Raw genomic sequence first — 27511 nt, forward strand, 5'->3', positions numbered from 1 at the left:
CACAACGGAACAGCAAAACCAGAGCAACGCATGGAAATGCCGTTTACCTTCCCACTGGAGCAGTACCTATTTATCTATTCACACTTTTTGGCATACTTTCGAACTGCTAGGTTGACAGGAGCTGGGACCGAGCAACAGGAGCCCCATGGCAGGGATTCAAACCGCTGACCTTCTGATCGGCAAGCCCAAGAGGCTCAGTGGTTTAGACCACAGCGCCACCCGCATCCCTTAAGGCCCTCTTATGTTGTCCCAAACCTAGGAAAGTGGAAGCTAAGGCAAATGCTTCAACAGGAGAGCCACCTGTGGTCCACAAAGATGTTGCGCAATGTCACAACGGTGTGTGCCTCCATGTACCCCCAAATCCACCTGGGGCAGTGCCTGGGACCTGCTGAAGCTACCCCACGTTACCCTGGTCCTATATGGCTTTAGGAAGCTTTCTTGCTAGAGGACTGCTCCTGCGTTGTGGCTTGTTGGCGTTGTGGCTTGTTGCTGCTGTCACCACCGACCAAGCTAGGGCTGCATCTGGGTGGGTGGGTCTGGCACGATATGTCTGCACAGAGAGATGCCCAAAGCCACAACGCGCCACAGCCTGGCCTGGATAAGGAGAGGCGAGGCAGGTCGACTCCTCACGCGAAGCAAAGGCGGGGAAGGGAGGGAGGCTGGAGGGAAGCGGGCGGGCGGGCAGGCGAGGGAGGGAGGGAAGAGGCGGAGTCCCGCGCTTACTCCATTACGCTCCGAGCGCCCATAAACCAGCCTGCGTGCTCTTGCTCGCTGCCCGGGGCCCGAGGAGCGGTGAGTAAACAGCCCCAGGTGGCGAGGCGGCTGGGGAGCCGAGCGCGCACGGAGAGCGCAGCGCGACTCCGGCTGAGTCCCATTTGCTGGTCGCAGGTGTCAAGGAGGAACTCGGGCGTGGGGGAGAGGACGCGGAACTGGATCGCCGTCCGCAGAGGGGAGCGAGCTTGCGCTCCCGGGACTCGGCAAGGAAGGGCGCGGAGACCCGGGGAGGCTCCGGGCCGCCCCAAAAGGCGTCTGCCTGCGCGCAGAGAGCTCTTTCTGCGCGCCCCTCTCTCTCTGGTAAGAGGCAGGCCTCAAAGTAGGGTCTCTCCTCCTTGGCCTTTCCGAAGCCCACAGGCCAAATACCCAATCCATGATTCTCTGAAAACACAGTTTGTTTTTAAGGGGGTGGGGTGGCTAAGTACGCGCGCGAAGGACACGGCCAATTTCCTCTTGGCCACCTCGGCTGCATTTGCTCGCCTGTCTCCCTTGCCCCGTTCAGCCCCGCCGCCTCCGAGTTGAGTTTGTTTAGTATCGCATTGTAGAAATAGGCTCCGAAAGGTGGTGTCCTCGGGGTCAGTAATTCACGGTTGCCGTCCCCACCCTTCCCTCTGTTACAAAGGCATGGGTACTTTATCGTTTCCCACCCCCGAGGAGCTCCCATAGAAGGGAGGCCCTTTCCCTGACCGCCCCACGCCCCATGAAGATTTAGTATAGTATGCATAGGAAGGATGTCTTGAAAACCTGAACGAGAGCGGAGCATCCGGGCTTGCTCCGCTTTCTGGTGTGTGTGTGTGTGTGTGTGTGTGTGTGTGTGTAGATATGATTGCTTTCTGACAGTGATTTTTTTCTTTAAAAAATGTTTAGGGGTACTCTCGTTTTCCTACTTATATTGAAATACTACCCCTCAATGAGGCCAAACTTAGATTCACAAAATGTTTAGGGGTATGTGTCCCCCCAGAAAAAAAGTACTGCTCTCTGATAATGTTCTGATTAAGACTTCCAGGACTGTCTCGTTGAACTCAATGGTACTTGCTTCTGAGTAAATGGGATCATGCTGTTAACATCACATGTGGCCAAGGCTGCATGCACACCCTACATTTAAAGCACACCCACACCCAAGAACTGGGGACTATAGTTTACCCTTCATGTAGCCTAGCACCCTTAAACTACAGTTCCCAGGATTATTGAGGGGTGTCTTAAATGCATGGTATGTACAGTCTTAGGCACATTTGTTCTGTAGGCCCACTGATAAGCAAGTATTGGGTGGGGTGGGTTGTGTTATCTCTTCAGACCCTTGAACTACAAAAGTTACTAGCCTGCAAAAAAAGAGATATGTTACTAGCCTGTTGGAGCTCTATCGTCCCTCTTCTCCAAGCCCACCCTGGCCCTGGAACTTCTGTTTCTGTTCCAGCCACCTGCATGCATTTCTTGTTTACAACCAACCTTGCTCTGTTCACACATCTTAAACCCCAGTAATTCAAGTTCAGCAGAAACATCATCTGCAAAGTACTCCTCTTCTGTCTCCTCCATACTACCAAAGCAGTAGGTAGCAAATGTTTTACAGTCATACCTTGGGTTACAGCTGCTTCAGGTTGCGTCTTTTCAGGTTGCGGACCGCCGAAACCCAGAAGTACCGGAATGAGTTACTTCCGGGTTATGGCGGTTGCGCATGCGCAGAAGCACTAAATTGTGCTTTGTGCGTGCGCAGAAATGCCGAATCGCAACCTGCGCATGCGCAGATGTGGGTTGCGAACGCTGCTGGTTGCGAACGTGCATCCCGCACAAATCACGTTCGCAACCTGAGCGTCCACTGTACTGTGTAAATTACTGCTGGAGGAAACTACAGCTGATTGAAGGATAAATGTGAATGCATTTTAGTAAGAGTTATCGGGTCATGCATTGGGGTTGGTTCTGATGCACTTTACTGAATCCCATTTGCTCAGAAGTAAGCCCTACTGGATCCAGTGAGACCAACTCCCAACACTTAGGATTGCAACCTGTGGGCATAGAGGTCTTCCATGCTAATTCCAGCTCTGCGTAAAAAAAAAAAAAAGCTCTGACCTTGCATATGGTCGCTATTCTCGGTCAGTGTGTTTCTGGTTTCGAATTTCTAGAGAGCCAACTGTGCTAATCTGCTGCAGTAGAAACAACAACAGAATCTTGTAGCACCTTGAAAGACTAAGGCTAAGATCCTAAGATCCTGCTCTCACAGAAGCAGTTTTCAGCAACTTGCCCTGTAGCTTCCTGGAAATCTGCTCCGGAAACCTGGGGAGGGGACCCTCTGGAACAACATTGAGGTGGGGTAATACAGAGGGGCTGCAAGGTGTCCACAGAGGGCTTATGCCACAATAAATCAGTTTGTCTTTAAGGTGCCATGAGACTATTGGTATCGGTTGATAATTGTGCCATTCTCTATTGCCAATTCTTAATGCCTCTTAATTTTTCTGGAGGTGTTGTGGAAATGCTGTAATGTTATCAGCACTTCTCTCCCATGATCAGAGTTAAGGACACTTCCAGATGACCTGTTTGTCAAGCATTCATCCTGATTTCGCACCACATTTGTGGGAAAGCTAGGTGCCATTGTGCCAAATTTCCAGTGCATTTCCCCATCACTTATCACAAAAAGTCCAGCTTGGGGGTGGGAAGTGGATATGTTGTGCACAGCCTCCCAATCAATTATAATTCGTGTGCTGAATTCGCCAGTATGTGGCTAAGTCCCACCCCAAAAGTAGCGACTCTCTGGAAAGGGCCTTTAGCTCACATTGTGTGTGTGCATGTCCATGTGGGGGAGGGGGAGAAGCCAGTGATGTTTCACTTTGCAGATGATGCTTCTGCTGAACTTGAATTACTGGGGTTTAAGATGCTTCCCTTCACCCAGGTAATAATGAAGAATGGGACATTAAGGGTTTGGTGTGGTTTCACATAGCAGAATGCTAAATGAATGTTAAAAATGAAGACGGCGCTGGAGTTTTCATCCCTTTTCTTCCCAGGTTTGCTTTTGCTGCTTTGAAAGTATTAACATAAATAAAGAAGAAACTTGACTAAAGAAAAAGTGGCCACTCTGATGAGGAAGGGCTTCATGCTTTGAGTTTCAGAGAGGAGAAAGGGAGAGAGAAGCCTTTAGTAATAATAATAATAATAATAATAATAATAATAATAATAATAATTTATTATTTATACCCCACCCATCTGGCTGGGTTTCCCCAGCCACTCTGGGCAGCTTCCAAAAGAATATTAAAATACTGTGATACATCAAACATTAAAAGCTCCCCTAAACAGGGCTGCCTTCAGATGTCTTCTAAAAGTCTGGTAGTTGTTGTTCTCTTTGACATCTGGTGGGAGGGCGTTCCACAGGGAGGGCGCCACTACCGAGAAGGCCCTCTGCCTGGTTCCCTGTAACTTGGCTTCTCGCAGTGAGGGAACCGCCAGAAGGCTCTCGGTGCTGGACCTCAGTGTCCGGGTAGAGCGATGGGGGTGGAGACGCTCCTTCAGGTATACTGGACCGAGGCTGTTTAGGTTTTCTTAGTTGTTAGGGTATATCAGAAGGGTTCTTCTGCATGTACCAATTCAAGGTTTTTGGTATTTTATGGAAGTACCTGAACAGTTTTGATACCCCAGCAGTGAGTGAAGCAGCTAGGCCCCAGGATCTTCATTATACCTAGAGTTATCTATAGCACTCGTCCTGATTTGCTTGTACAAAGCTCACACAGAGGTTCGACAGTGTTCACTCTTCGTTGAGCATTTGTTCGGATTTGTTTGTGGGGAGGTTGTACAAAAGTAGACGTTCGTCCTGATTTGCCTGCATGGAGCATATACATCTTCCTGTCAATTGGTCATTCATCCCATGTTGCCTGTGGATTTCCATATCACCTTCCTAACTGCAAATGGCCCACTGCGTTTTCTTTTAAGTGGATATGTTGTGACAAAGTACTTCACTTCACTTTAATTGCTCAGACATAAATTTCCAGGGTGTGAGTGAATCCATCTTGCAAAAGTTCTTATAGGCTGAACTAGAGGCAACCTACATCTGATTCCATAGCATCCTCCAAAGTGTTGGTGCTGATCTCAGCCCTGTAGACACGAAGGAGCATCTCCACCCCCATCATTCAGCCCAGACACTAAGATCTAGTTCTGAGGGCCTTCTGGCAGTTCCCTCATGGCGAGAAGTGAGGTTACAGGGAACCAGGCAGAGGGCTTTTTCGGTAGTGGCACACACCCTCCCATCAGATGTCAAGGAGATACACAACCTTTAGAAGACATCTGAAGGCAGCCCTGTACAGGGAACATTTTATTGCTGGGTGTTTTATTATGTTTCTGTATATCTGTATATGCTGGAAGCTGCTCAAAGTGGCTGGGGCAACCCAGTCAGATGGGTGGGGTACAAATAATAATAATAATAATCCTGCGTGTAGGGGAGCCTTCAAATTACTTTAGGGCAGCTGAGAAGTTTTCTTGCCCAATTAAATAAAAGAAAACGTGCATCTCTTCACTGGTTCTGGTGGTGTTTGTGCAGGAGAACTTGCCAGTGGCCTGTGGACCTAGTGCTTGGCTGTTTGTGGTTGGAGTCAGTCAGGGTCGTAATCTTCCAAAATGTACTGATGTTCCGGAAATTGAGAAAGGGGATTGGAAGCAATATCAAATACTGTATTGATTTTGGTGCTTGTGTGAGTATATAAGGTCAGGTAAGATCAAATCCTGAATGCAGCAAGCTGTTAGGTGACAGAAAGTTAATGAATGCATCAAATATGGCATCTGTTTGTACAAGACCCCCCCCCCACACACACACACAAACACACCTTTTGTCCTTGCTGGTGCACACACATTTATTACAGGAATATGAGCCCTTCTCCTAAGAACATTTAAATTGCTTTCAGAATACAATGTATGCATTGAAATATGCCACTTCCTGGCGTGGCCAAACATGCTGGGAAAGGAGGTGTAGCTTTTAGTATCAAAATTCCTGCAAAGCTTTTTTTTCCTCCTCCTTTAAAAAAAAGATTTAAGAATGACACTAAGACTCTTTGTGCTGCTTGTTGTAGCAGATACCAATTTGATGGTGCAGTTTTATATGCCATAATTGCATACAACAAAAAGGGGGGGAAATCCCCAAGATTGAGTGAATTATGCAACAACAAAAACGTAGGAAAATATGCATTATAGATGCCAGTTGTTTAGTCTAGCATTCAAGAATGCCTTGACTTTGCCCTTGAACATCTCCAGTAAGAGACTAAATGGAAATAATCTTGATCAAAGGTTCTCAAAGCGTGTCGTGCCAGCATCTGCTAAGCATTTTTATATAAAAAAAAATCACATCTCCAAAAATATAATTACGAGGAAATAGAATCCAACAGATGTGCAATGGTCATTATCTTTTCAGGTCTGGCAGTAGGGTAGGCAGATTATGGAAAACAAACAGGAGAATGAACAAAACACACTGTAGCTAGAAATACTATGCAGTATTTAAGGTAAAGGTACCCCTGACCATTAGGTCCAGTTGCAGGTGACTCTGGGGTTGCACGCTCATCTCGCTCTATAGGCTGAGGGAGCCAGTGTTTATCCGCAGACAGCGTCCGGGTCATGTGACCAGCATGACAGCCATTTCTGGCGAACCAGAGCAGCGCACGGAAATGCCTTTTACCTTCCCGCTGAAGCGGTACCTATTTATCTACTTCCACTTGATGTGCTTTTGAACTGCTAGGTGGGCAGGAGCTGGGACCGAGCAACAGGTGCAGTAAATAAACATGATATATTTCAGCCACATCAAAAATTGCATGCAATAGAATAGTATCAAAACATTATCTGGGAGAAAACTTACAGATAAAAATAAAAGAAGCATTATATTTTAAAAGCCAAAAATTGCAAATATAATAGTTTGAAATTCAGTTAAGTCTATCTAGGCGTAAGTCCTATTAAGGCTGCAGTTCCATAGACACTTACTTGGGAGAAAACTGCACTGAGTGTCATGGGCCTTACTCCCTGAGTAAGCATATATAGGATTGCAGAGTCAGTAATCTAATGAAGAAACAATCTTCTGTGATGTTTTTTTCCCAGTGGGAGAAGCCTGTTTCAACCTAAATTCTTTCTCATGGAGCTTTTGCTTCATTTCATGTGTGCAAGGCAACATTCAAACATGTGGCCCTTTAAGAGCTGAGGGAAATCTCTTTTTGTAAACCTGTAACAACCTTTCTGGCCTCCTTGCTTTGTATCTAAGCAAACAACACAGTGTTGCAGGTGAGTTCTAAACAAGACTGTAGAAAGAAGTTTTTAAAAATAAATAAAAAGAAGGCGGGGGACCATTTCAAAGTATTCATAGTAGTAACTAAGTACCAGACAGGAAAGTTAAAAAGTTGAAAATACCCATTTTCTGAAACTAGAAAATACTAGAAAATAGAGGCTCCTGATGTTCTCAGAAATGACTGTTAATGCCAAAAAGGGGCAGGCAGCCCTTGCATGTCACTCAGAGTGCATGTAGGAAAGTTGGTGCAAAAGGAGTCATGAGAGAGTACTGCTAACCACAACCACCTTTCTAGAAAAGTAGGGCAGCAAATGTGCAGAGAACCAGGGTTGGAGTAATGGTTAGAACATTGGACTAAGATTCAGGAAGACGTGGGTTCAAATCCCGCCCACCCCACTGCCATGAAGCTCATTGGGTAACCTTGGACCAGCCCCTATCTCTCAGCCTAGCCTACTTTGCAGGGTTCTTGTGAGGCAGAATGCAGGGCTGTATACACACACACGCCATCCTAAGCTCGTTTGGAGAAGGGTGGGATGTGCATTTAAACAATAATAGTTTAAAATAAAAATACATCCATTCCAGTATAAACTTGGTGATTTTGTGCAATAATTAATTCGGCCACTTGCCCAGCCAGGTTTCATTTCTATTTATTTAACTTTCAGCATTTTATTAGTGTTGTGGTTTGGTAGTCATTTCATTAAAGAACATTTTCATATACAGCTCTATGCTATATTTGTAATGACTAAACCGCTTCTGACACAACGGGACACCGTGACAGAAGCCAGAGAGCACGGAAACGCCATTTACCTTCCCGCCGCAGTGATACCTATTTATCTACTTGCACTGGCATGCTTTCGAACTGCTAGGTAAGCAGGAGCTGGGACAGAGCAACAGAAGCTTCCCTCGTCACAGGGATTTGAACCGCTGACCACCTGATCTGGCAAGCCCAAGAGGCTCAGTGGTTTAGACTACAGAGCCACCCACATCCCTTGCTGGCCACATGACCCGGAAAGCTGTCTGTGGACAAATGCCGGCTCCCTCGGCCTGAAAGCAAGATGAGCGCCACAACCCCAGAGTCTCCTTTGACTGCACTTAATCGTCCAGGGGTACTTTACCTTATATTTGTAATGAATAATAATAATAAAAACCTTCAGCAACAATGTGACCACTGCAGTCAGCAAACCCGTATAGATCCAAAAACAAAACATCCTGAACATGGCCATCTAGGAGCACAGCTGAGCCCAACAGGCTGTTGTCAGTGGGAACTCAGTGCACATGCATTGTTTCTTCCATTGTATCATGACAGCAGCACAAGGAAGTAGGTTTGGTTAAAAGATAGTGACTGGCTCAAAGTCACCCAGTGAGCTTCACATCTGAGTGGAGATTTGAACCCGGCATCCCCAGTTCAAGTCCAATACACCACACCTGCTCAATGGCAACAACAACAACAACAACAACAATAATAATAATAATAATTTATTATTTATATTCTGCCTATCTGGGTGGTTTCCCCAGCCACTCTGGGCAGCTCCCAACAGAGTAATAAGAAGAAGAAGAGAAAGAAAGAGAAAGAGAAAGAAAGAAAGCAATAAAACATTAAAAACTTCCCTTACATCTAGCTCCACAACCCTCTATGCTGTTTCCTGTCCTCATTCTCCACCTAAATTCATCTCACATTCTCTTCTCTAATTCCGTTCACCTCCTTCATGGCCTGCAGCCTTGTGTGTCTTTGGAGAGAGATTCTAAAATTATTGCAAAGCCTTTGTTTCCAAAGTAGACTAAATAAGGCATAGTGAGTGCAAGTGTGCTTAATTATCATAGTGATAATGATAGGCTTGACTTTGGATGTTTATCTTTAGCATGGCCTCTTGTGAAACACAGCTTCAGAAAATAATTCGCAATGCAAATTTCTGGAAACAATTAGACTTCCAATCCCGTTTCTGCGAACTTGTGTGTGTATATATATTCACATGGTGGGGGGAGGGAAGGAAGTGCTTGACTCCCTTGCCACAGAAACTGTAAATTTGCATTATTTGTTAGGCTAAAATCATGGTTGATCATCAAAAGTGCTTAGGGATTGGGTAATGGTAGCAAAAAGCAACAGGAGATGTGAGTAGTAAATGTCACCTCTTATTAATGGGAAAGAATTAACTTTGTTTACTGGCGGTTGTTTGGCATAGGCGCTGGGCAAGTTTCCAGAGGCCTGACAGGTAGGATTTAAGGTTAATTAAGCCTTGGTTACTTGATTGCCTATCATGAGTAGGGGCTTCTGGCATGCTAAATTCAATCAACCATCCACTGGTCATGTTATGTCATGCATCTAGAATGGCGAGGTCCATTTCCACAAATCTCTGGCTCTGCCTAATAAGTGCTATCTGACCAAAGAGGCTTCTAGCCCCCCCCCCCCCAAAAAAAAACCTATTGATTGCTGAGTGGGCCCATATTGATTCATAGCCTGCCTTAGTTACCTTTACAAACAAAGACTCCAAGGGACAGAGTACAATTTCTAGGTTTTCTTGATCATCACAACAACCCTGTGAAGTTTCAAATAGGTGAACAATTCAAAAACTTAAAATTGTAGTAATATATATTAGCTACTTTCTCTTTTAAATCAATGGAGGTTTTTATTGTAATCTCTTATTCTGCTGCTTTTTATTGATGGCTCTGATTTTTAGGGTTTTTAAAATTTGCTATTAGTTTTAATTATTGCTTTAAATGAATAAAATTGACAGTATTAAAAGCAACTGGTCCCAATAAAATCAATATTGTTTTTTAAAAAGAAAGGCAATCAGCAAGCAAATTTTTTTTCCAAACAGGTATCTTTTAACTTGCCATTCATCTTTGAAAGGACAACAGAGGAAAGAGGCTGCACACACCTCTTGCAGAGAAATAGGAAGATAAACTAGCCTCAGTGAAGGATATAATTTGTAGCCGGTCCTCATCATTAGTGCATCTCAAATGCTGGGGAGGATCACGTAGATTACATGAGTCTTTGCCAATCTGGTGCCCTCCAGATGTTTTTGACTATAACTTCCAACAGCCAAAGCCAGCACAGTTACGTTGGCTGTGGTGTTGATGAGAGTTGTGGTCAAAAGCATTTAGAGGTCACCAGCTTGGCAAAAGTCTGGGCTAAAAGGAATGCAGAAACAAAATAAAATCAGAGAGCAGCAACAACGGCAATGGTTTAAAAGATTAATGGATATATTTCGTGGCATAGTTAATCTCATAATTGGCCCTGATTGCTATGCTAGGTTCTTCTGTGGCAAATCTTTGTGGAATCATAACATTCTTGGCATGATGGCGGAAGCCATTGTGGTGGGTCTGCAAGTCAACAAGAGCCTCTTTTAAGACCTTTCCTGTATGCTCATTGACCACAGTGCCCTGTTGCGCTAGCAGGACTTAGTGTGCTGGCTTCTGCTAGCGCAACAACAAAGTTGAATCTGGCCCATTGGCAGTGATAGTATCAAATGTGAACACCTGTTATGCATAGACAAGCAAACAAATCTCTGGCAATTATTATCAAAACAACCTTTAACATTTTCAGACTTTCCAAAGAAAGAGTTCTTTAAAAGAAAAAACTATTATCGCCAGGTATTTGAGTAGTTAATGGAATTTGAGAGGTATTTTGCTGGTCAGTAAATGCATATTCAAATGTACACAAGAAATACTTATGACCCTTACACAACCATATTCCACAATTAAACTGCAACAGCAATTATTGTGCTGTCTGGGAGAAGAATCACATTTTCTGAACTGGAAAATAAAGTCTTTTGACTGCTTGGAAAAATGAGACTTCCTTGAAGCAGTCTATATGGAAACTGTTTACTACAAATAAAAGACAAATATGTGAAAAAAAAGGTCTTAAAGAGCCCTTAGATAATCAGCCATTAGCTTTTCATAGTTGTGAGTGAGGAGCCAGGGCTTCCTGCACTGCGGTCAAAAAAGGCTGTTGCTATTTGTGGTGTCTATTAGGATATTGGGAATCTTGCAGATGGCCATGATGTTACTCTGCCTACTTTATAGCGTCTATAGTCTTAAGAACCTGATTCAGCTAAGCCCTTGCGATTCAATCCCAAGGGGATTCAGTTATGCTCTGTGTCTTAGTGTTAAATACATGCTTAAGTAGAATGCTGAGTCAAACTCCTTGACTTTTATCTGCTCTACAAAAATAACTATATTTATACACAGTTGGTTATGTAATATGCCTTCTGGGCTGGATGCTGTGCTCCAGCAGCAGAACATATGATCTATACTAGGGTTTCAGTGTTGGAGCAAAAGGGTTGTTTGTCCTTTTGCTTAGACACCAAGAACTGGTTCTGTCTCCTGCATTAGGTAAAGGTAGGCAAAGGACCCCTGGATGGTTAAATCCAGTCAAAGGCAACTATGGGGTGCAGCACTCATTTCGCTTTCCAGGTCGAGGGAGCCAGCATTTGTCTAGACAGCTTTCCGGGTCATGTGGCCAGCATGACTAAACCGCTTCTGGTGCAACGGAACACTGTGATGGAAGCCAGAGCGCATGGAAACGCCGTTTACCTTCCCGCCGCAGCAGTACCAATTTATCTACTTGCACTGGCGTGCTTTTGAACTGCTAGGTTGGCAGAAGCTGGGACAGAGCAACAGAAGCTCACCCCATCCCACAGATTTGAACTGCTGACCTTCCAATCGGCAAGCCAAGAGGCTCAGTGGTTTATACCACTGCGCCACTCGCACCCCTATGGCAATGGTGCCATGGTGGCAGCAATTGACTCTGCTCAGTTAAAGCCCATGTACAGTATTTCCCCATGGATTTGCTCCATGCTGGTTTTATTGGGCAAGAACAGGACACACAAGCCTCTCCCAGACTGGAGAGCTGCCCTATAGGATATAACACAATCAACATGGACTTTTAGAAGAGTGGGAAAGCCCTTCACTAAATACAACACAGCTGTACAAGAATGTAGGCTTAAAGTTACACTATCAAATTCTAATGTAATTATATTCTTTATTACGAAATGGATTCATGCAGGTCATTCCATTATTGCACTGGAGGAGTAACTGCATTCAGAAAATCCTGCAAACTGCGTTTTTTATTATAGCAAATAAAGGCATCATATTAACTCACAAGCTGACTTCTTCCAGTTCTCAAGCTTGGCAAACAGAGATGTTTAAGGTACAGGCTCTTCGCAATCATGTATTATTTTTAAATATCTCTCCTGTAGCTATGGGGGCAAGGGAGGTAGCTATGCACAATGTATCATGTGTGGCAATTGCGTTGGACTTCCTTCTAGCCTAGCTTTGGAAGCCCCTGATGTCCCAGAAAGTGAAATCGGAACAGCACATTTTCTTGCCCTGAAGCACAAAATACGTATCGGGCAAATCACATTCCCAATTTTTGGCACTCTCAAGACATGTAGGTGGCTGCCTCCCTCCCACTCTCATGCTGCAATCTTATGCAGAGTACACTTACCTGGGACTACACCCTACTGAGGACAGAGGGACTTACTTCCAAAGATACATGCAAAGGAGCATACCCTCAGTTTCCTAACTTTCAAAAGAGGTTGGCAGGAGCCTTTGCCTTGCTGTTAGTTTTGCCTCGCATACTGCTGCTTGTACCTGCCAGTAAAAGGTACCATGACTGACACACACTCACCTTCATAAATTTGTCTTGCTAGATATTACTGCTGCTGCTGCTGCTACTGCTATATCGGAGGTGTGCTTAACCTGTCCTGGAAACCAAGCAGTTAGTGTTGCATCTCCAGCTCTCATGAATCAGTTACCAGCTGAAAATCAGACAGGCACTGAGTGTGGTGTTGTGTAGACACCTGCTAAAGACATTTTTGTTTGGGAAGGCTTTCCCTGAGGTGCAACTCAGTCGTTTATGGAAGATCAATTTTATATTTGAGGAAATGTTTCATGTTTTTTTAAGCGTTTGCATGGGTGGCTTTATTGGTCTAGAATTCGTAGAATGATTTTATTCTTACAAGTTCGTGTTCCTGTGTTTTAATTCTGTTTAACAGTGTGCTCCACTTTGATGGGTTTGTGCCATGAAATAGTCTCTACATTTTAATAATAATAATAATAATAATAATAATAATAATAATAATAATAATATCCCAGCTTTCTTACAAGGAGCTCGGTGTGGCATCCTTGTTTTTCCCCTTCCCTATTTTATGCTCACAGCAATACTGTGAAGTAGCATAGACTGAGAGATGGTAAATGGCCCAAGGTCACCCACTGAGGTTCATGGCTGTGTGGGGATCTGAACGCTGGCCTCTCACATCCTAGTCCAATGCTCTAAACACAACAACACAGCGGCTCTACTTTTCCTCTACGCTGGTGGTGGTGCTGAGATATATATGATTTCTGCTTGGCATCTTTACTGCTGTAACTGCAAATTGTACACAGATGGGTCAGGTTTATTAACTTTCTTTCTGGATGGAGAGACTCTTGGGATATCTTGTGGAGCTGGAGACAAAAAAAGAGTCTTTGATTAAAAGGTCTCTTTCTTACCAAAATCTGTTCAGTTCACAGCAGGGATGTGGCACCTGCTCAGTTCTTCTGAGAGAAGCCTCTCCAGATCTGAGGAAGGAATTAAATGACTTTGTTTCCCTCATAATGAAGCAGCTGCAGGAAGTTTTTGGGGGCCCACTTTTTTAAAAGAAAAATTGGTTAAAACTGACGTTTATTTCAGGTGCCGATGTTCTCCTTATCTTCCTTTAATGATGACTAATTGCACAGTCCTGAGACCAAATAAATATGTATAGAACTGAGAAATTAATTTAGCGCCCAAATTTATACCAGATGTGTTGAAAAATTAAAATGTAAATTTTAAAATGACATGATTAAATGAGAGCCTATCCACTTATCTGCAGCCTTTTAAAAAGAATAATAAAGCAGTGCGCATTTTATTTCCTTCTGACCAGTGCCCTGACATTAAAGGAACTCTTGGTCAGGAGTAGAATTAAGTAGGGCTGCTTGCAAACTGGTAAATCAATTTCGCCACCTCTTTGACTTGAAGAGGAGTAGAAATTGCTGTCCTTGGGATATGGGTTAGGAATTCAGCATACTTTTCAACCAGCAGTACGGCTGCCTCTCAAACTGGCAACATTGGATGAGAGCTGTTCCTGGTTGCATTGAGGTTGAAGTTATTTCCACTGGTCTTAAGAATAACTGCCAATTATGGGAAGGAGAAACAAGAGCAGAGTACGTATGTATGATCAGTCCCAGATAAACATTACTTGTGAATCAGCAAAGTAAGGTTTTGGACCACCAATGATGCATACTTTAGCTCTTACCAGCCATTCTGCTAGACCACACTGTTTCTTAAACAATCATCTTACAACTTGGCTTAATCGCCTTGAGCTCATGATAGCGCAGTATTTAAAACAAGGGAGTTTATTTAATCCACCTTTAATTACAGAGGCCATGCCTGTTCATCTCCTTTAAAGCACCTTGGCTTGGCTTACATTTTTCAACCATTTAATTGTCAGTGTTTGCGCAAGCCACATCATCCATCAATTTGCCCCGTGAAAAACAAAACAAAAACCTGCTTCTCTCAAAACTTTGCAAACACATCTTTCTTCCATTTCTGAATGGCACTTAATTACAGCATATAAATGCCAAGCTATGAAAGAGAGCAGAGCAGTTTGCTGCTCCTTAGGGAGAACGTAACTGTGCTTTTGAAGTGCTGTGGGCCCATTGTGAGAGAAGTCGCCAGGAAAAAAAAACCTACCTTGACGTGTTGAATATTAATATATCTTTATTTCACTCGCTCAGAAATTCATTTCTCTTTGGTACGAAGAACTTGTGGGCCCTCCAGATGTTGTAGGACTATGGCTTCTGTCACCATCCCAGACCATTGGCCATGCTCAATGGGGTACATCAACATCTGGAGGATCTCAAATTCTTCAACTTTGCTTTAAGAGTACTTCTTACTTAGAATGCAGCTCAAACGAATAAATAACCCAAGTGACCTTTCATAGCCTGACTCAAGCTTTGTCTACTCCTGTGTTCCTTCCAAGGCAAAAACTTAACATGTGTCTGCAACTGCACTCTATTCTCACCCATATGTTGGGCAGAGCAATAGAAAATATGTCAATCAACCCTCTTATGGTAGCTACCTCACTCTTGTGACTGCTACCTCAAGGCTTATTTGCATCAGAGCAGCAAAAGGCACTGATCCATCTTATCCATATATTCATGAGTGTGAGAACTTTCCTAAATATTTATTCCAGAGTAAAACACATAGATTAAGGTAGGGCTGAGCGAAGCCTAAAGATGCCAAGAAAACAATGCGCTGGAGGATGGAAGAGATTCGTCCCATGCTTTCACCACCCTGAATATGTGAACAAAAAAAAGATGGTTAAAATTAATTCAGGCTAAGCTAATCTACTCGAAGCAATTATGATAATATGGCATAAGGCTGCAATTCTAACCCCAGCTGTTTATCTTGAGGGCTGAAATATAGACATACTTTCACTTACTAGTTAGGAATAAGAGACCACCCGTTTACAGATTTCCTGTTAAGCTCTAACATGTTATTTGTTTTGTTTGTTTGCAAAATTATATCCCACCCTTCACTGTCAAACCAAACAGCATGAAACCAATCAATAAACACTGAAACATGCAATTCACTACATAAATCATTCCATCTGTCAGCATACTACTAGATAGATCAGGGCTCCTAAATCAGAAGGTCTGGAGAAAAGGGTAGACTTCCAGCTGGCCCCAAAAGATAGCCAATGGTGGTGCCAGCTGGACTTCAGGGGGGAAAGAGATTCTGCAACTGGTCCCAGAAGAAATTCCACAACTTTCATACAAAGTGGGGTGAAAGGAAGGCACCATTTTCAGCCAGGTATCTGATGCGACTTTGTGTTTTGTTTGCTTTAGCTTATCGTGATGCTGGAGGGTGACATGGCAAAGCCACTCCTCGGCCGACAAAATGTGGAAAGTAATGCAAGCCTCATCACAGCCACTGGTAACACGACGGTGGGAATCCTGGGCAGTGGTGACTTTGCACGCTCCTTGTCTATGCGCTTGGTGTGCTCAGGTTTCAAAGTGGTGATTGGAAGCCGGAACCCAAAGCGCAATGCCACCCTCTTTCCATCAGCAGCTGAAGTAACTTTCCAGGCAGATGCTATAAAGAAGACAGATATTATCTTTGTGGCGGTTTTCAGAGAACATTACACCACACTCTGCGACCTCAGCGATGAGCTGTCTGGCAAAATCCTGGTGGATGTCAGCAACAACGATGAAATCAACCATCACAAAGAATCAAATGCTGAGTATTTGGCGTCACTTTTCCCATCATGCACTGTGGTCAAAGGATTTAACGTCATCTCAGCGTGGACGTTACAGTCAGGCCCAAGGGATGGGAATAAGCAGGTACTGTTCTGATATATTGGTTGTGTGTATACATCCAGACCTGTCACACTTGGAGAGAAAGAAAATGTGGTGGGAGGTGGGGAGAAAACATGGCTAAAAATGCAGTTACAATACATTTTTTCTCATACCTGTGATCAGGGCTCTTTGCAGTTTGGAGATAACCTGTACACAGCCTGCTGCCTTGCATACACCTCAGCAAAACCCCAAAACTCTCAGCTTCCTTTAAAGTAAAACACTAAATTCTGGGTCTCAGAGTTGCGAGAGCCATGATTTTTATGCAATTGGATTGATTATCTGATTGAGTCAAACAGAATTAATTCAAGCAATCAATTAAGCTGTCTTTATATTAGCAGTTCGAAAGCACGTCAAAGTGCAAGTAGATAAATAGGTAGCACTCCGGCGGGAAGGTAAACGGCGTTTCTGTGCGCTGCTCTGGTTCGACAGAAGCGGCTTAGTCATGCTGGCCACATGACCTGGAAGCTGTACGCCGGCTCCCTCGGCCAATAAAGCGAGATGAGCGCCGCAACCCCAGAGTCGGTCATGACTGGACCTAATGGTCAGGGGTCCCTTTACCTTTTATAATCTAGTGACAGCCCTTGCGAAACAAAAACCAAAAAAAGCCACCCTCTCTGGTGTTCAGGTTCTCTAGGAGTCTGGGTCATAGCCTACAACTTACCTCAAAATTCAAGAAACTTGGGAAGAGGAAGTACATATGAGTCAACAGAGACAAAGGTGCACACATGAAATGCTCAGGTGTGTCCGTAGTATTGCTTTGTATGGCACTCGCCATGCCATCGCTCGTCCTTGAACCCCGTACCTGTGCTCCTGATCTCTGCTTGCCAGTCGCTGCCATCACATGTCCTCTGTTTCCTGCAGGTCTTCATATGCTCCAACAACCAAGAAGCCAAGCGTGCCATTGCTGAAATTGCTCACATGCTGGGGTTCACCCCAGTGGACATGGGCTCCTTGTGCTCAGCTCGTGAGATTGAGAATATTCCGCTACGGCTTCTCCCTGCCTGGAAGATCCCCGTCTTCTTGGCCCTGGGTCTCTTTCTCTGCTTCTACACCTACAACTTCATCCGGCAAGTTTTGCACCCTTACATCCGGGAGCAAAAGAACAAGTTTTACAAGATCCCTGTGGAGGTCGTCAACACCACGTTGCCTTGCGTCGCCTACGTCATGTTATCCCTCGTCTACCTGCCTGGAGTGCTGGCGGCCATTTTCCAGCTCTACCGCTGCACCAAGTATAGGCGGTTCCCTGACTGGCTTGACCAGTGGCTGCAGCACAGGAAGCAGATAGGTCTGCTAAGCTTTTTCTGTGCAGCCCTGCACGCTGTGTACAGCTTGTGCCTACCCATGCGGCGATCCCATCGTTACTCGTTGCTCAGAGATGCTGTCAATCAGGTACTGTACTTCCAGTTCTTTGGAAGGCTGGTACGTGGTCTGTCCTGTCTGCAAATGATGTGGGTGTAAAAAAAATGCTGGTGATCTTAGCTCGTCCCTAAGATCCGCCTCCATACCTGAGGACTGGAAAGTGGTCAGTTTAGCACCATTTAAATAAATAAAAAAGCAATTTGGGTCAGAGAAGATTTTGGGAAATTACAGGGCAGATAGCTTAATATCTGAACCAGGAAAAGGGGTGGAAAGCATTATTAAAGCTAAAATTACCAAGCACATAGTCTTGCATAGTTTCTGCAAAATTAAGTCTTGTCTCGAGTGTGTCAAATAAGTATATGGATAAGGTACACTGTGTACTTGAACTTTCAAACAGCTCTTCATTCTGCCCCCTCACCAAAGTCACTTTATGGTCCTTTTATGGATCAGTAACTGGCTAAAGAACAGGAAGCAGAGAGTAGGACTAACCTGACAGTTAAGACAGTGGAGGGATTTAAGTAGTCAGTACTGGGACCAGTGCTTTTAACTTGTTCACAAATGATCTAGAGTTGTTGTTCTTGTTTCTACCCAATCCATCTGGCTGGGTTTCCCCAGCCACTCTGGGCGGCTTTCAACAGAACATTAAAACAGAATAGAACTTCAAACATTAAAAACTTCCCTAAACAGGGCTGCCTTCAGATGTCTTCTAAAAGTCAGATACTTGTTTATTTCCTTGACATCTGATGGGAGGGCGTTCCACGGGGTGAGCCCCACTACCAAGAAGACCCTCTGCCTGGTTAGAGGTGATTAGTAAGGTGGCCAAGTTTGCTGATGACACCAAATTGTTTAGGCTAGGTAAGAACAAAACAGGTTTGCAAGGAGCTGCAGAAAGATATTTCCAAACAGGGCAAATGAGCAGTCAAATTGGCAAATGCAATTCAACGTAAACAAGTGTAAAGTGATGCAAGTTGGAGGAGAAAACCATAACTTCACATGTACACTAATGGGGTTCTGAGCTAGATACACCTGACCATCATGATCTTGGGATCACGATGGATAGCTTGATGAAAATGCCAACCCCACTGTGTGTACTAGCTGTGAAAAAGGCAAATTCCCTCATTAGGAAAATAAGCCGCCATTATCATAGTGTGTTATACAAATCTATGCTGCGGCTGCACTTGTAATACTGTCTATAGTTCTGGTCTCCACACCTCCAAAAGGATACAGTGGTACTTCTGGTTATGTACTTAATTCGTACCAGAGGTTCTTTCTTAACCTGAAACTGTTCTTAACCTGAAGCAGCACTTTAGCTAATGGGGCCTCCTGCTGCCGCGCAACTTCTGTTCTCATCCTGAAGCAAAGTACTTAACCCAAGGTAATATTTCTGGGTTAGTGGAGTATGTAACCTGAAGCGTATGTAACCTGAGGTACCACTGTATTGTACAGCTGGGGGGGGGGGAGGTACAGAAAAGGGCAATCAAAATGACCAAGGGCCTGGAGCGACTCTCCTTTGGGGTCAAGGTTGGAATGTTTGCGGCTTTTTCATTTTAGGGGGGGGAAGGCAAGAAAGGGTGGACGTGGCAGAGGTGTATAAAACCATACCTGATGTGAGGAAAGTGGACACACACACACACAACTATGGAATTCATTATCACAAGGTGTAGAAATGGCCACCAATTTGGACGGCTTAAAAAGAGAATTAGACAGATTGATCAAAGATAAGGCTACCAGTGACAATGAATCATCCTGACTGCATCCTACCCCCCCCCCCATATCAGAGACTGTCTGTCTCTTAAGTAGCAGTTGCTGGAGATCACAAATTGGAGAGTGCTGTTGTCGCCAATGTCCTACTCACAAGGCTTCTCATGAGCAGCTGATGGACCACTCCGGAAAACAGGATGCTGGATGAAACGGGCCTTTTGTCTAATAGCAGAGATCTTCTTACGTTCCCCAAAGCATTGCATGGGAGTTTCAGTGCAGCTAGTGGAAATATATTCCACATTAGCCGTTTTAGACTCACAGCCTAAGAAATACTGATGAATGCAAGATGCCGCAATGAGTTAGCACTTTTCAGTTTTTTTTATTCCTGCTAATATTGTCTGGGCCTCCTTCCCGATCACCTTGCTGTATTCGGTGCAAGGGATGCAGTCCCTCAACAGCCTCTTAATTCCAGCTGCATTTATTTCTCTTCTGTGATTCTTGTAAATAAATCCCTTTGCAAGCCGTTGATGCCCATTTCCCTCTTTTCTTGCGTTGTTTCTTTCTTTCTTTCCCCCCTGAGCAACATCCTTGCTTCATGAATCGCATTGATTTTAATGGAATAAATGGCTGGGTCTAAGTGTCAGTCTCTGTAATATAGTACAAATCCCATTTCTTTTTTTCCATTAGCCTGAACGCTTCTCTCCTAAATGCACTTAAACCAAATCCCATTAAGCCCTGAGCAGTCAAGTATTCAGAGAGCGACACTTGTGGACTTAGCTCAAAACTGGAGCTGATTTCACATATTAATTGCAGCCTTCAATGGCAAAGCATGGTCTGATCATGGAGGTGCCAAGTTATTGGCAAGCCCTGCAGAGGTCAGTGGGAAATTGAGGCTGATACAACAGAGGTGTACGTTCTCTGGTCCAAGAGGTGGGAAGACAGTCTGCCGTGAACAGGGCTGCACTCTTCTGGAAGGAGCAGGTCTGTAGCTTCAGTGTACTCCTGGGGTCACATTTGTCACTGGAGGACCTCAGTGGCTAGGAATGCCTGTTTCCAGTTACCTGGCTGCTGCGTTTTGGACCAGCTGAAGTTTCCTAGTTGACCAGCTACAGCCCTTTGGAACAGAAGCGAAGCCACTGTAACTTCCAGCTTGAATTGCTGCAACATGCTGCAAGTGGGGCTGGCCTTGAAAACACCTAGGAAACTTCAGCTGGTCCAAAACGCAGCAGCCAGGTTACGGGATTGGCTTCCATTTAGAACACACATAAACCCCTATATCCTTTTAAATGTGTTGCGGACAGGAGGGTTGTTTTTATTAAGTATTTTGTGTTCTTTTTATTTGTATTTTAATGTTTTGAACTGCCCTGCAATCTTCAGGTGAACTTAATTTAATTGTTTAATAAAATAAAATAAATGTCCAGATCCAATTCAGTCCCCAAAATGCCTGAAAGGCTACCTCCTTTCTTAGAGACCCCCTCAAGTGTTAAAATCAGATTACCTTCTTGATAATTCCACCGTCCTCAGTAGTTTAGAGGGAGTTGGCAGCACAGGAGAGGGTATTCTTTGTGGCAGTTGCAAAATATAACTTGTAAATGGTGATGATGGCGATGGATGAAATATAAGGTTGCTGGATGGAAAACATTGGTGCAAACTCATTTTGTCCAGGAGAGGAGGCAGGTTGCACTGGCAGTAGATTGAGGCCAATGGCAGAATTAAATGCCTAGACTGGAATGGGCGTCAGCCATGTGCTGGTGCAGAAGAATTTAATCATTGCCACCTTTGACAGAAGGGCCACCAGGCTGCTGCTGTTAAAGGAAAGAAACCCCATGAAAATGCTTCATGGGTACGGAGCGAACTCTATGTATCAAATCAAATCAAATCAAAACTTTATTAGCAAAGCCAACAGACCACAGCTGTACAAGAGGTAAAAGTGAAAATAGGGATAAAAGGAAGAAAAGAACAGGCAAAAGGAGGTCCGTCGGATGAACAAGTCTGTCACTCAGATGGTGGTCCTCAATTTCGCAGCTCTCTCAATGTACCTCGCGACCTTCTCTGTTATCTGACTATCCGTATCAGATAATAGAAAATACAGTGTAATGTCTGGTGAACGGCCGGGGTTGGAGAGAATGAGTGGAGTAATAATCTCATTCCTTAGGTCTTTGTAAAGGGGGCAAGAAAGAAGGACGTGGGACACTGTTTCCGTGTTACCATCTCCACATGGGCAGAGTCGTTTTTCAAATGGAGTCTTTTGGTAACGACCTTCGAGTACAGCAGAGGGAAGAACATCCCATCTAGCCAATGTAAAGGCACGTCTGTATTTTGGGATGGTTAGTTTAGACAAATATGAGGCTGGAGAGTCAAAATGAGAAGGGGGGAAGTAGGTATACCATGGGCACAGTTTCTTTAAGATAGTCAGGTTGTTTTGTCGTTCAATGTCTTTCAGGCGCTGGCCTATTAGACTCTTTGCTTTAATGAGGCCCATTGATAGTAGGGACTGTGGGTGCAGACCGCATGTAAGGAGTTTTTGATGCACAGTTTTGAACCACTTGCTTTTGTAAGGGTCTTGCATTACTAGAGGCAGTAGACCAGGTGGATTCAGATTAAGACGAAGCCAAAAGTTGAATGTTCTCTGCCAGGTCCGAGTTTCCACAGATGGAAGGCAGGCCTCAAGTCGTAATGCTGCGTTTGGAACACAGGAGGGGACGCCGAATATCTGCCTTAGAAATTTAGACTGGACAGTTTCAAGACTGGAGCAGTGGTTCCCCGTCCAGATTTGCGCCCCGTACAGTAACTGCGCCAGAGGTTTTGCTTGAAAAACTTCAAGGGCTGCTGGGATGTATCTGCCCCCCTTCGTGTAGAAGAAGCGGGACAGCATCTTGGTACTTTGAGCTGCTTTTTCTTTGGCACATTTTTGATGGACATCCCAGGACCCGGTCGACTGGAAAACGATACCCAGATATTTGAAGGCTTTGACTTGTTGAATTGTCTGGTTATCCATCCTCCAGCTGTACTGTCTGTGTTTCCTTGCAAAAACCATAATTTTGGTTTTCTGATAGTTTATTGCAAGTTGCTCTCTCCTACAGTATGCTGAGAATTCACCTATGAGCCTATTTAAGCCTATTCTTGTTCGAGATAGGAGTATCGCATCGTCAGCGTACAAAAGCACTGATATTGCTTTGTCAGCCAGTTTGGGGGCGTGGAAGTCCGGAGATGACAAACAGTTAACCATATCATTGATGTAGATGTTGAATAGAACTGGGGCCAGGATACAACCTTGCTTGACCCCCTTACTGACAGGAACTGGTCCTATAAGATGGCCATTTAACGAGGTTCTTACATGCAGCACCGTGTCTTTATATAAGCAGCTGATCAGAAATAATAGTCTTTTGTCTATACTTGATGTGCTCAATTTATCCCAGAGTCTTACACGTGGAATTGAATCGAAAGCAGCCTTTAGATCGATAAAGGCTGCATATAACACCCCACGGGATTTTTTGGCATATTTGTCAATTAAATAGGCTAGGGTGAAGCAATGGTCTATGGTGGATCTGCCTTGCCTGAAACCCGCTTGCTCTTCCGCTAGAATAGCTTCAGTTTCCAGCCAGCTAGTTAGCTTGGTATAAAGATGTTTGGCATATAGTTTGCTGGGTATAGGCAGAAGGCTGATTGGTCTATAACTCGCCGGGTCTGTCATGGGTCCTTTTTTATAGATTGGGATAATTATTGCCTCAGTCCAACCATCTGGGAGTAAACCCGTTGAGTCGATCCAAGAAAATAAAGACGCCAGCAGGGGGGCCCACCAGCCAATGTTGGACTTCAGAAGTTCGGCAACTCTATGTATCTTTTAAACCCTCTTTTGTTGCTCCTACACACCTTTGCTCTTGTTCCTTCAGGTGGAGAAGAAAACAGATCCATGGGTAGAGGAGGAAGTCTGGCGGATGGAGATGTACATCTCTTTTGGCATCATGGCCTTGGGCTTGCTGTCCTTGCTTGCCATAACCTCACTTCCTTCCATCTCCAACTCTCTCAACTGGAGGGAATTCAGTTTCATTCAGGTAAGTGCTGCAATTCAAGGGTTTTTAGAGAGGGAGGGAGGAAGGCAATTCCCAGGGCCAAACCAGACACCACAAGGCTGTTGTTCACATAAAAAGTAAGGGATGTTTTTCTAATCTCATTCCAGTGCAGGGTGGCTGGGAAAAACTTTCCTTTTTTTGTGTTTTTACCATAAAACAAGTAAAAGTAATGAAGGTAGTTCAGAAGATTGAAAAGAAGGGTCAAGAGCTGTTTTATTCATGCCCAACTATAAAGCATTTGAACAGCCCCTTGGTTTCCCAAGCCATTTGCCACTCCTGTTTGAGAAGTACAATCCCTAAGTTCCTCTGGTGCACAGGATGAGTGTTGGGGTTCTTTGGACCCCAGACAGTTCTGCAGCATAGCTTTGACACTTAAGAACTGATTTGCAGCTGCCGCCCCATATTAAATATAGAAAATATCAGCGCAAAATACGTTCAATACTAGTTCAAATCCATTTTTTTTATTTTCCTTTTCATTTCGTCATTTGCTATTTGTTTCTCTACATTGCATTACCCTAACAGAGGACTTTGTTGTTCCTCTGCCCCCCAGTGGTGAAAGTTTGTGTTTGTGTGTGTAAAAACTAGTTTAGAAGATCTCTACTAGGACATGCATGTTGTAAAACGACATCAATAATTTATTTTCCATGCATGTGTATTAGGATACAGTCCACTGCACACTTGCTTAATAATAAGCCCTCCTGAATCCAATGGCCATTTACTTCTGACCAAATATCCATATATCCAATATCCAAATAGCCATGTGCTGCTCTTTCTTTTTTAAGGAAACCATTGGACTAAGACAATGGTCTGGATACTGAGTTGCCCTTCCATAAACAGAAGGGACTCCCAAATCAACAATTCTTCCTGTTAGAAGAAAGAGGTTAGGGGTTGGAGAGAGGGGAGAGGCCATTTACGTACATCAATTCCCCTGCAGCCCCCAGCACATACCCCAAGCTGTTCTGGAGCGTCCCCTCTATACTCTGGAGTGGATTTGCAAAGGACATACAGTGGGAACCTGCAAAAAAATCACCGCCGACAGCAGCAGGATCTCATGAGCAGAGTTCCGCTCTCAGGAACTTAGGATCCATGCCAATGACTCATCAGAAGCAAATCACTGGAAAGTATCCTGCTCCAGTCATTGTATCTATTTTAGGCTGAATTTTAGCTGCCTGAGTTTTGCTCTTTTATAAGAAAAGGCAGGCTTGTGTTACATTTGTTCCATACCTATAGTTAGAGTGGTTTGTGTTAAAACTGCTTCACTGTGGTGGTGGTTGCATAAAGGGAGCTGTAAACTTTTACAAATCATTACTTAAAATTGACCTGATTACTTGGCAATGGACCTGATTACTTTGTGCCAGCCTTTGACCAGGAATGTAAATGTGAGGACAGCTCATCTGATCAGGCCAATCCGCTGTGAGAGTCTGGGAATTTGAAAAGAGTAGCTTCATTCTGCCCAAGTAAAATGCCCTAGAACAGGGGTCAGCAAACTTTTTCAGCAGGGGGCCGGTTCACTGTCCCTCAGACCTTGTGGAGGGCCGGACTATATTGGGGAGGGGGGTAATGAATGAATTCCTATGCCCCACAAATAACCCAGAGATGCATTTAAAATAAAAAGGCACCTTCTACTGATGTAAAAACACGCTGATTCCTGGACCGTCCACGGGCCGGATTTAGAAGGCGATTGGGCCGTATCTGGCCCCTGGGCCTTAGTTTGCCTACCCATGCCCTAGAAGCTCATATATTCCCATCAACAGAATCTGGCCTAATAATAATAACAACAACAACAAAAATGTCAGCATTACCCATTTTAGCTCCTATCCCACTCAAATTAGTTATAACTACATCACATTGAAATTAACAGCTTAGCAATTTGGTTAGGAGGAGGTAAATCAGGGCCATTTGGGTGTGGTGGCTTTGTCCAGTTGGCTGCTCAGGATGCCAGGAGCCCCAGAGACCCCACATGCACCTTGTTGGAGGTCCCAATAGATACGCCTGTTTCAAATACTAGGTCATCCACCCAGCCACCCTCTCCATCATGATATCATTCCTATTCATTTTCTCTTTCCAATCTCTTGTTCTTTTTGGATTTGCCCGCCCCCCTCATTCTCCAAGTCTGTGTCCCTTATTGTGACAAAGCTAAAGTATACCTAACTGACATAAGCACATATTGCCTATATGCCTCCATTTCCCCCTCCATCTGCTTTCCCTTATTTTAGCATTCAGGGACCTGTCATGCTTGCTCTATTGACGCACATTCACATGGCTACTAATAATAATTTTCATTGGTTTCGGACCTAATTAAAACTTACTTGACCTGGATGGAGGGCCACCTTTGGGGATAAGGCGCATTTCAAAGCGGCTGCTCAGGTGCATCCCAACCATGTGCTTACTCAGAAGTAAATCCCACTGAGGAAAGTGGGACTTGCAGCCAAGGAATTGTGTACTGTATTGGACTGTAGCATTGGGTAGGCTACAGCTACATACAAAGGATAAGCAACGCTTGGGGAAACAAGAGTACCCAACTCCAGCCACGTCACTGAAAACAATGTTGTTGTTCTTCTTCTGCTCCCCTTTTTAGTCCTCCCTTGGCTTTGTCGCTCTGGTGATCAGCACTCTGCACACCCTGACGTACGGCTGGACCAGGGCCTTTGATGAAAGCCAGTACAAGTTCTACCTGCCTCCCACCTTTACTCTCACGCTGCTGGTACCGTGTGCTGTGATCCTGGCCAAACTCTTCTTCCAGCTCCCTTGTATGAACCAAAGACTGCGGCGCATCAGGAACGGGTGGGAGAGGGGCAGGTATGTCAAGTTCACCTTGCCCAGAGCATCGGGGGAATTTTCGAGCGGAGAAACAAGCAGCACTGTGTGATCCAGCATCTCTCTCTCTCTCTTCCATCGTGACAAGTTTTCAAAGAGCACTATGGAGATTCTGGGGGTTTCTTGATGTTTGTTTTTTGAAGCTTGTAAGTTTGGTATTATTGAATGGTGGTGATAATTATCATCTTGTTTCAGGCACTTAAGGAATGTTACCAGTGTTTTAGAATATACTGGTAATTCTGGGGGTGGGGAGAGTGGTTGCCTTAAAACTTAAATCTTTTGGGGGGTGTTTGATGTGGCGGGGGAGAGACGTTACCAATGTATCTGGCTTACACCGCAGTATTTGGAATATATTGGTAATTATGTAAGGCAGGGGTGGCTAACATGGTGCCCCTCCCAGAAGTTTTAGACTACAACTTCCATCAGTCCTGACTATTGCCTAGCCTGTCACTGATAGGACTTGCAGTCCACAACGCACAGAGGGGCCCATGTTGGCTAACCCTGATGTAGGGGGTGCAGAATGGTTGCCTTAAAACCTCAGTGCACAATTTTAGTTGCACAGTTTAATGATGCATAGGAAAATAGAATCACTCTGCTGATGCATTCAACAAAGGGGTGGGACACAGCATTTTCTGCGCACCTGGCAAATGGTTTCTGTCTTCTTCTTTTAAGCCAGCATTCCTGCATGATCACACAGAGCACACAATCAGTCCACCCGTAAACCAAAGTGGCAGCTCTGGAAGGGCCTATTCTCTGATAACAAACGGTGTAAAAATAATAATACTCTAGGTCAGATTGGAAGTACGTGTTAAGTTTATTACACGGCTGCCATTAAAACAGCAACCACATGTTTATAAATCCCTCCTCCCCTTCTGTATACAAACTACCTGTGCCCCGATGCCACAGCCTGTGCATTTGCCCACCCGACATGATGGTCTGAAGCTGACGGGACAAAACCAAAAAGTGTCATCGGTTGTTGCAGAGGAAAAACCAAGCGTGAAACTGCCACACATTTAAATGCAGTTCCAGCCTCACTTTTCCTTTGCATGGGCCAAATTCACACATTACTACTTATGTATTTATTACATTTATATAACACCTTTCTGCCAAGGAGCCCAAGTCAATTTATGATTTTTTAAATATTGAACAAATAAATGATGCAAAATGTAAA

The 27511-nt window shown here is 44.3% G+C and overlaps 1 protein-coding gene across 3 annotated transcripts; it reads left to right on the forward strand.

Annotated features, from left to right (window-relative positions):
• The first annotated feature begins 693 nt into the window (after positions 1 to 693).
• Positions 694 to 27511, forward strand: STEAP3 (STEAP3 metalloreductase). 3 transcript variants are annotated; one of them, XM_083410683.1, is made up of 5 exons: positions 694 to 792; positions 15881 to 16375; positions 17252 to 17779; positions 23344 to 23505; positions 26102 to 27511. In XM_083410683.1, exons 2-5 carry the CDS (start codon positions 15890 to 15892, stop codon positions 26390 to 26392), a joined length of 1467 nt encoding a protein of 488 aa, XP_083266809.1. In that variant the 5' UTR covers positions 694 to 792; positions 15881 to 15889; the 3' UTR covers positions 26393 to 27511. The 3 variants fall into 3 exon arrangements, with proteins under 3 accessions (XP_083266809.1, XP_083266810.1, XP_083266811.1); XM_083410684.1 differs by having other exon boundaries at positions 713 to 1074; XM_083410685.1 differs by lacking the exon at positions 694 to 792 and adding an exon at positions 13544 to 13682.

This window comes from Podarcis tiliguerta (assembly GCF_965153285.1).
Source record: "Podarcis tiliguerta genome assembly, chromosome: 1".
NCBI classification, from domain to species: Eukaryota; Metazoa; Chordata; class Lepidosauria; order Squamata; family Lacertidae; genus Podarcis; species Podarcis tiliguerta.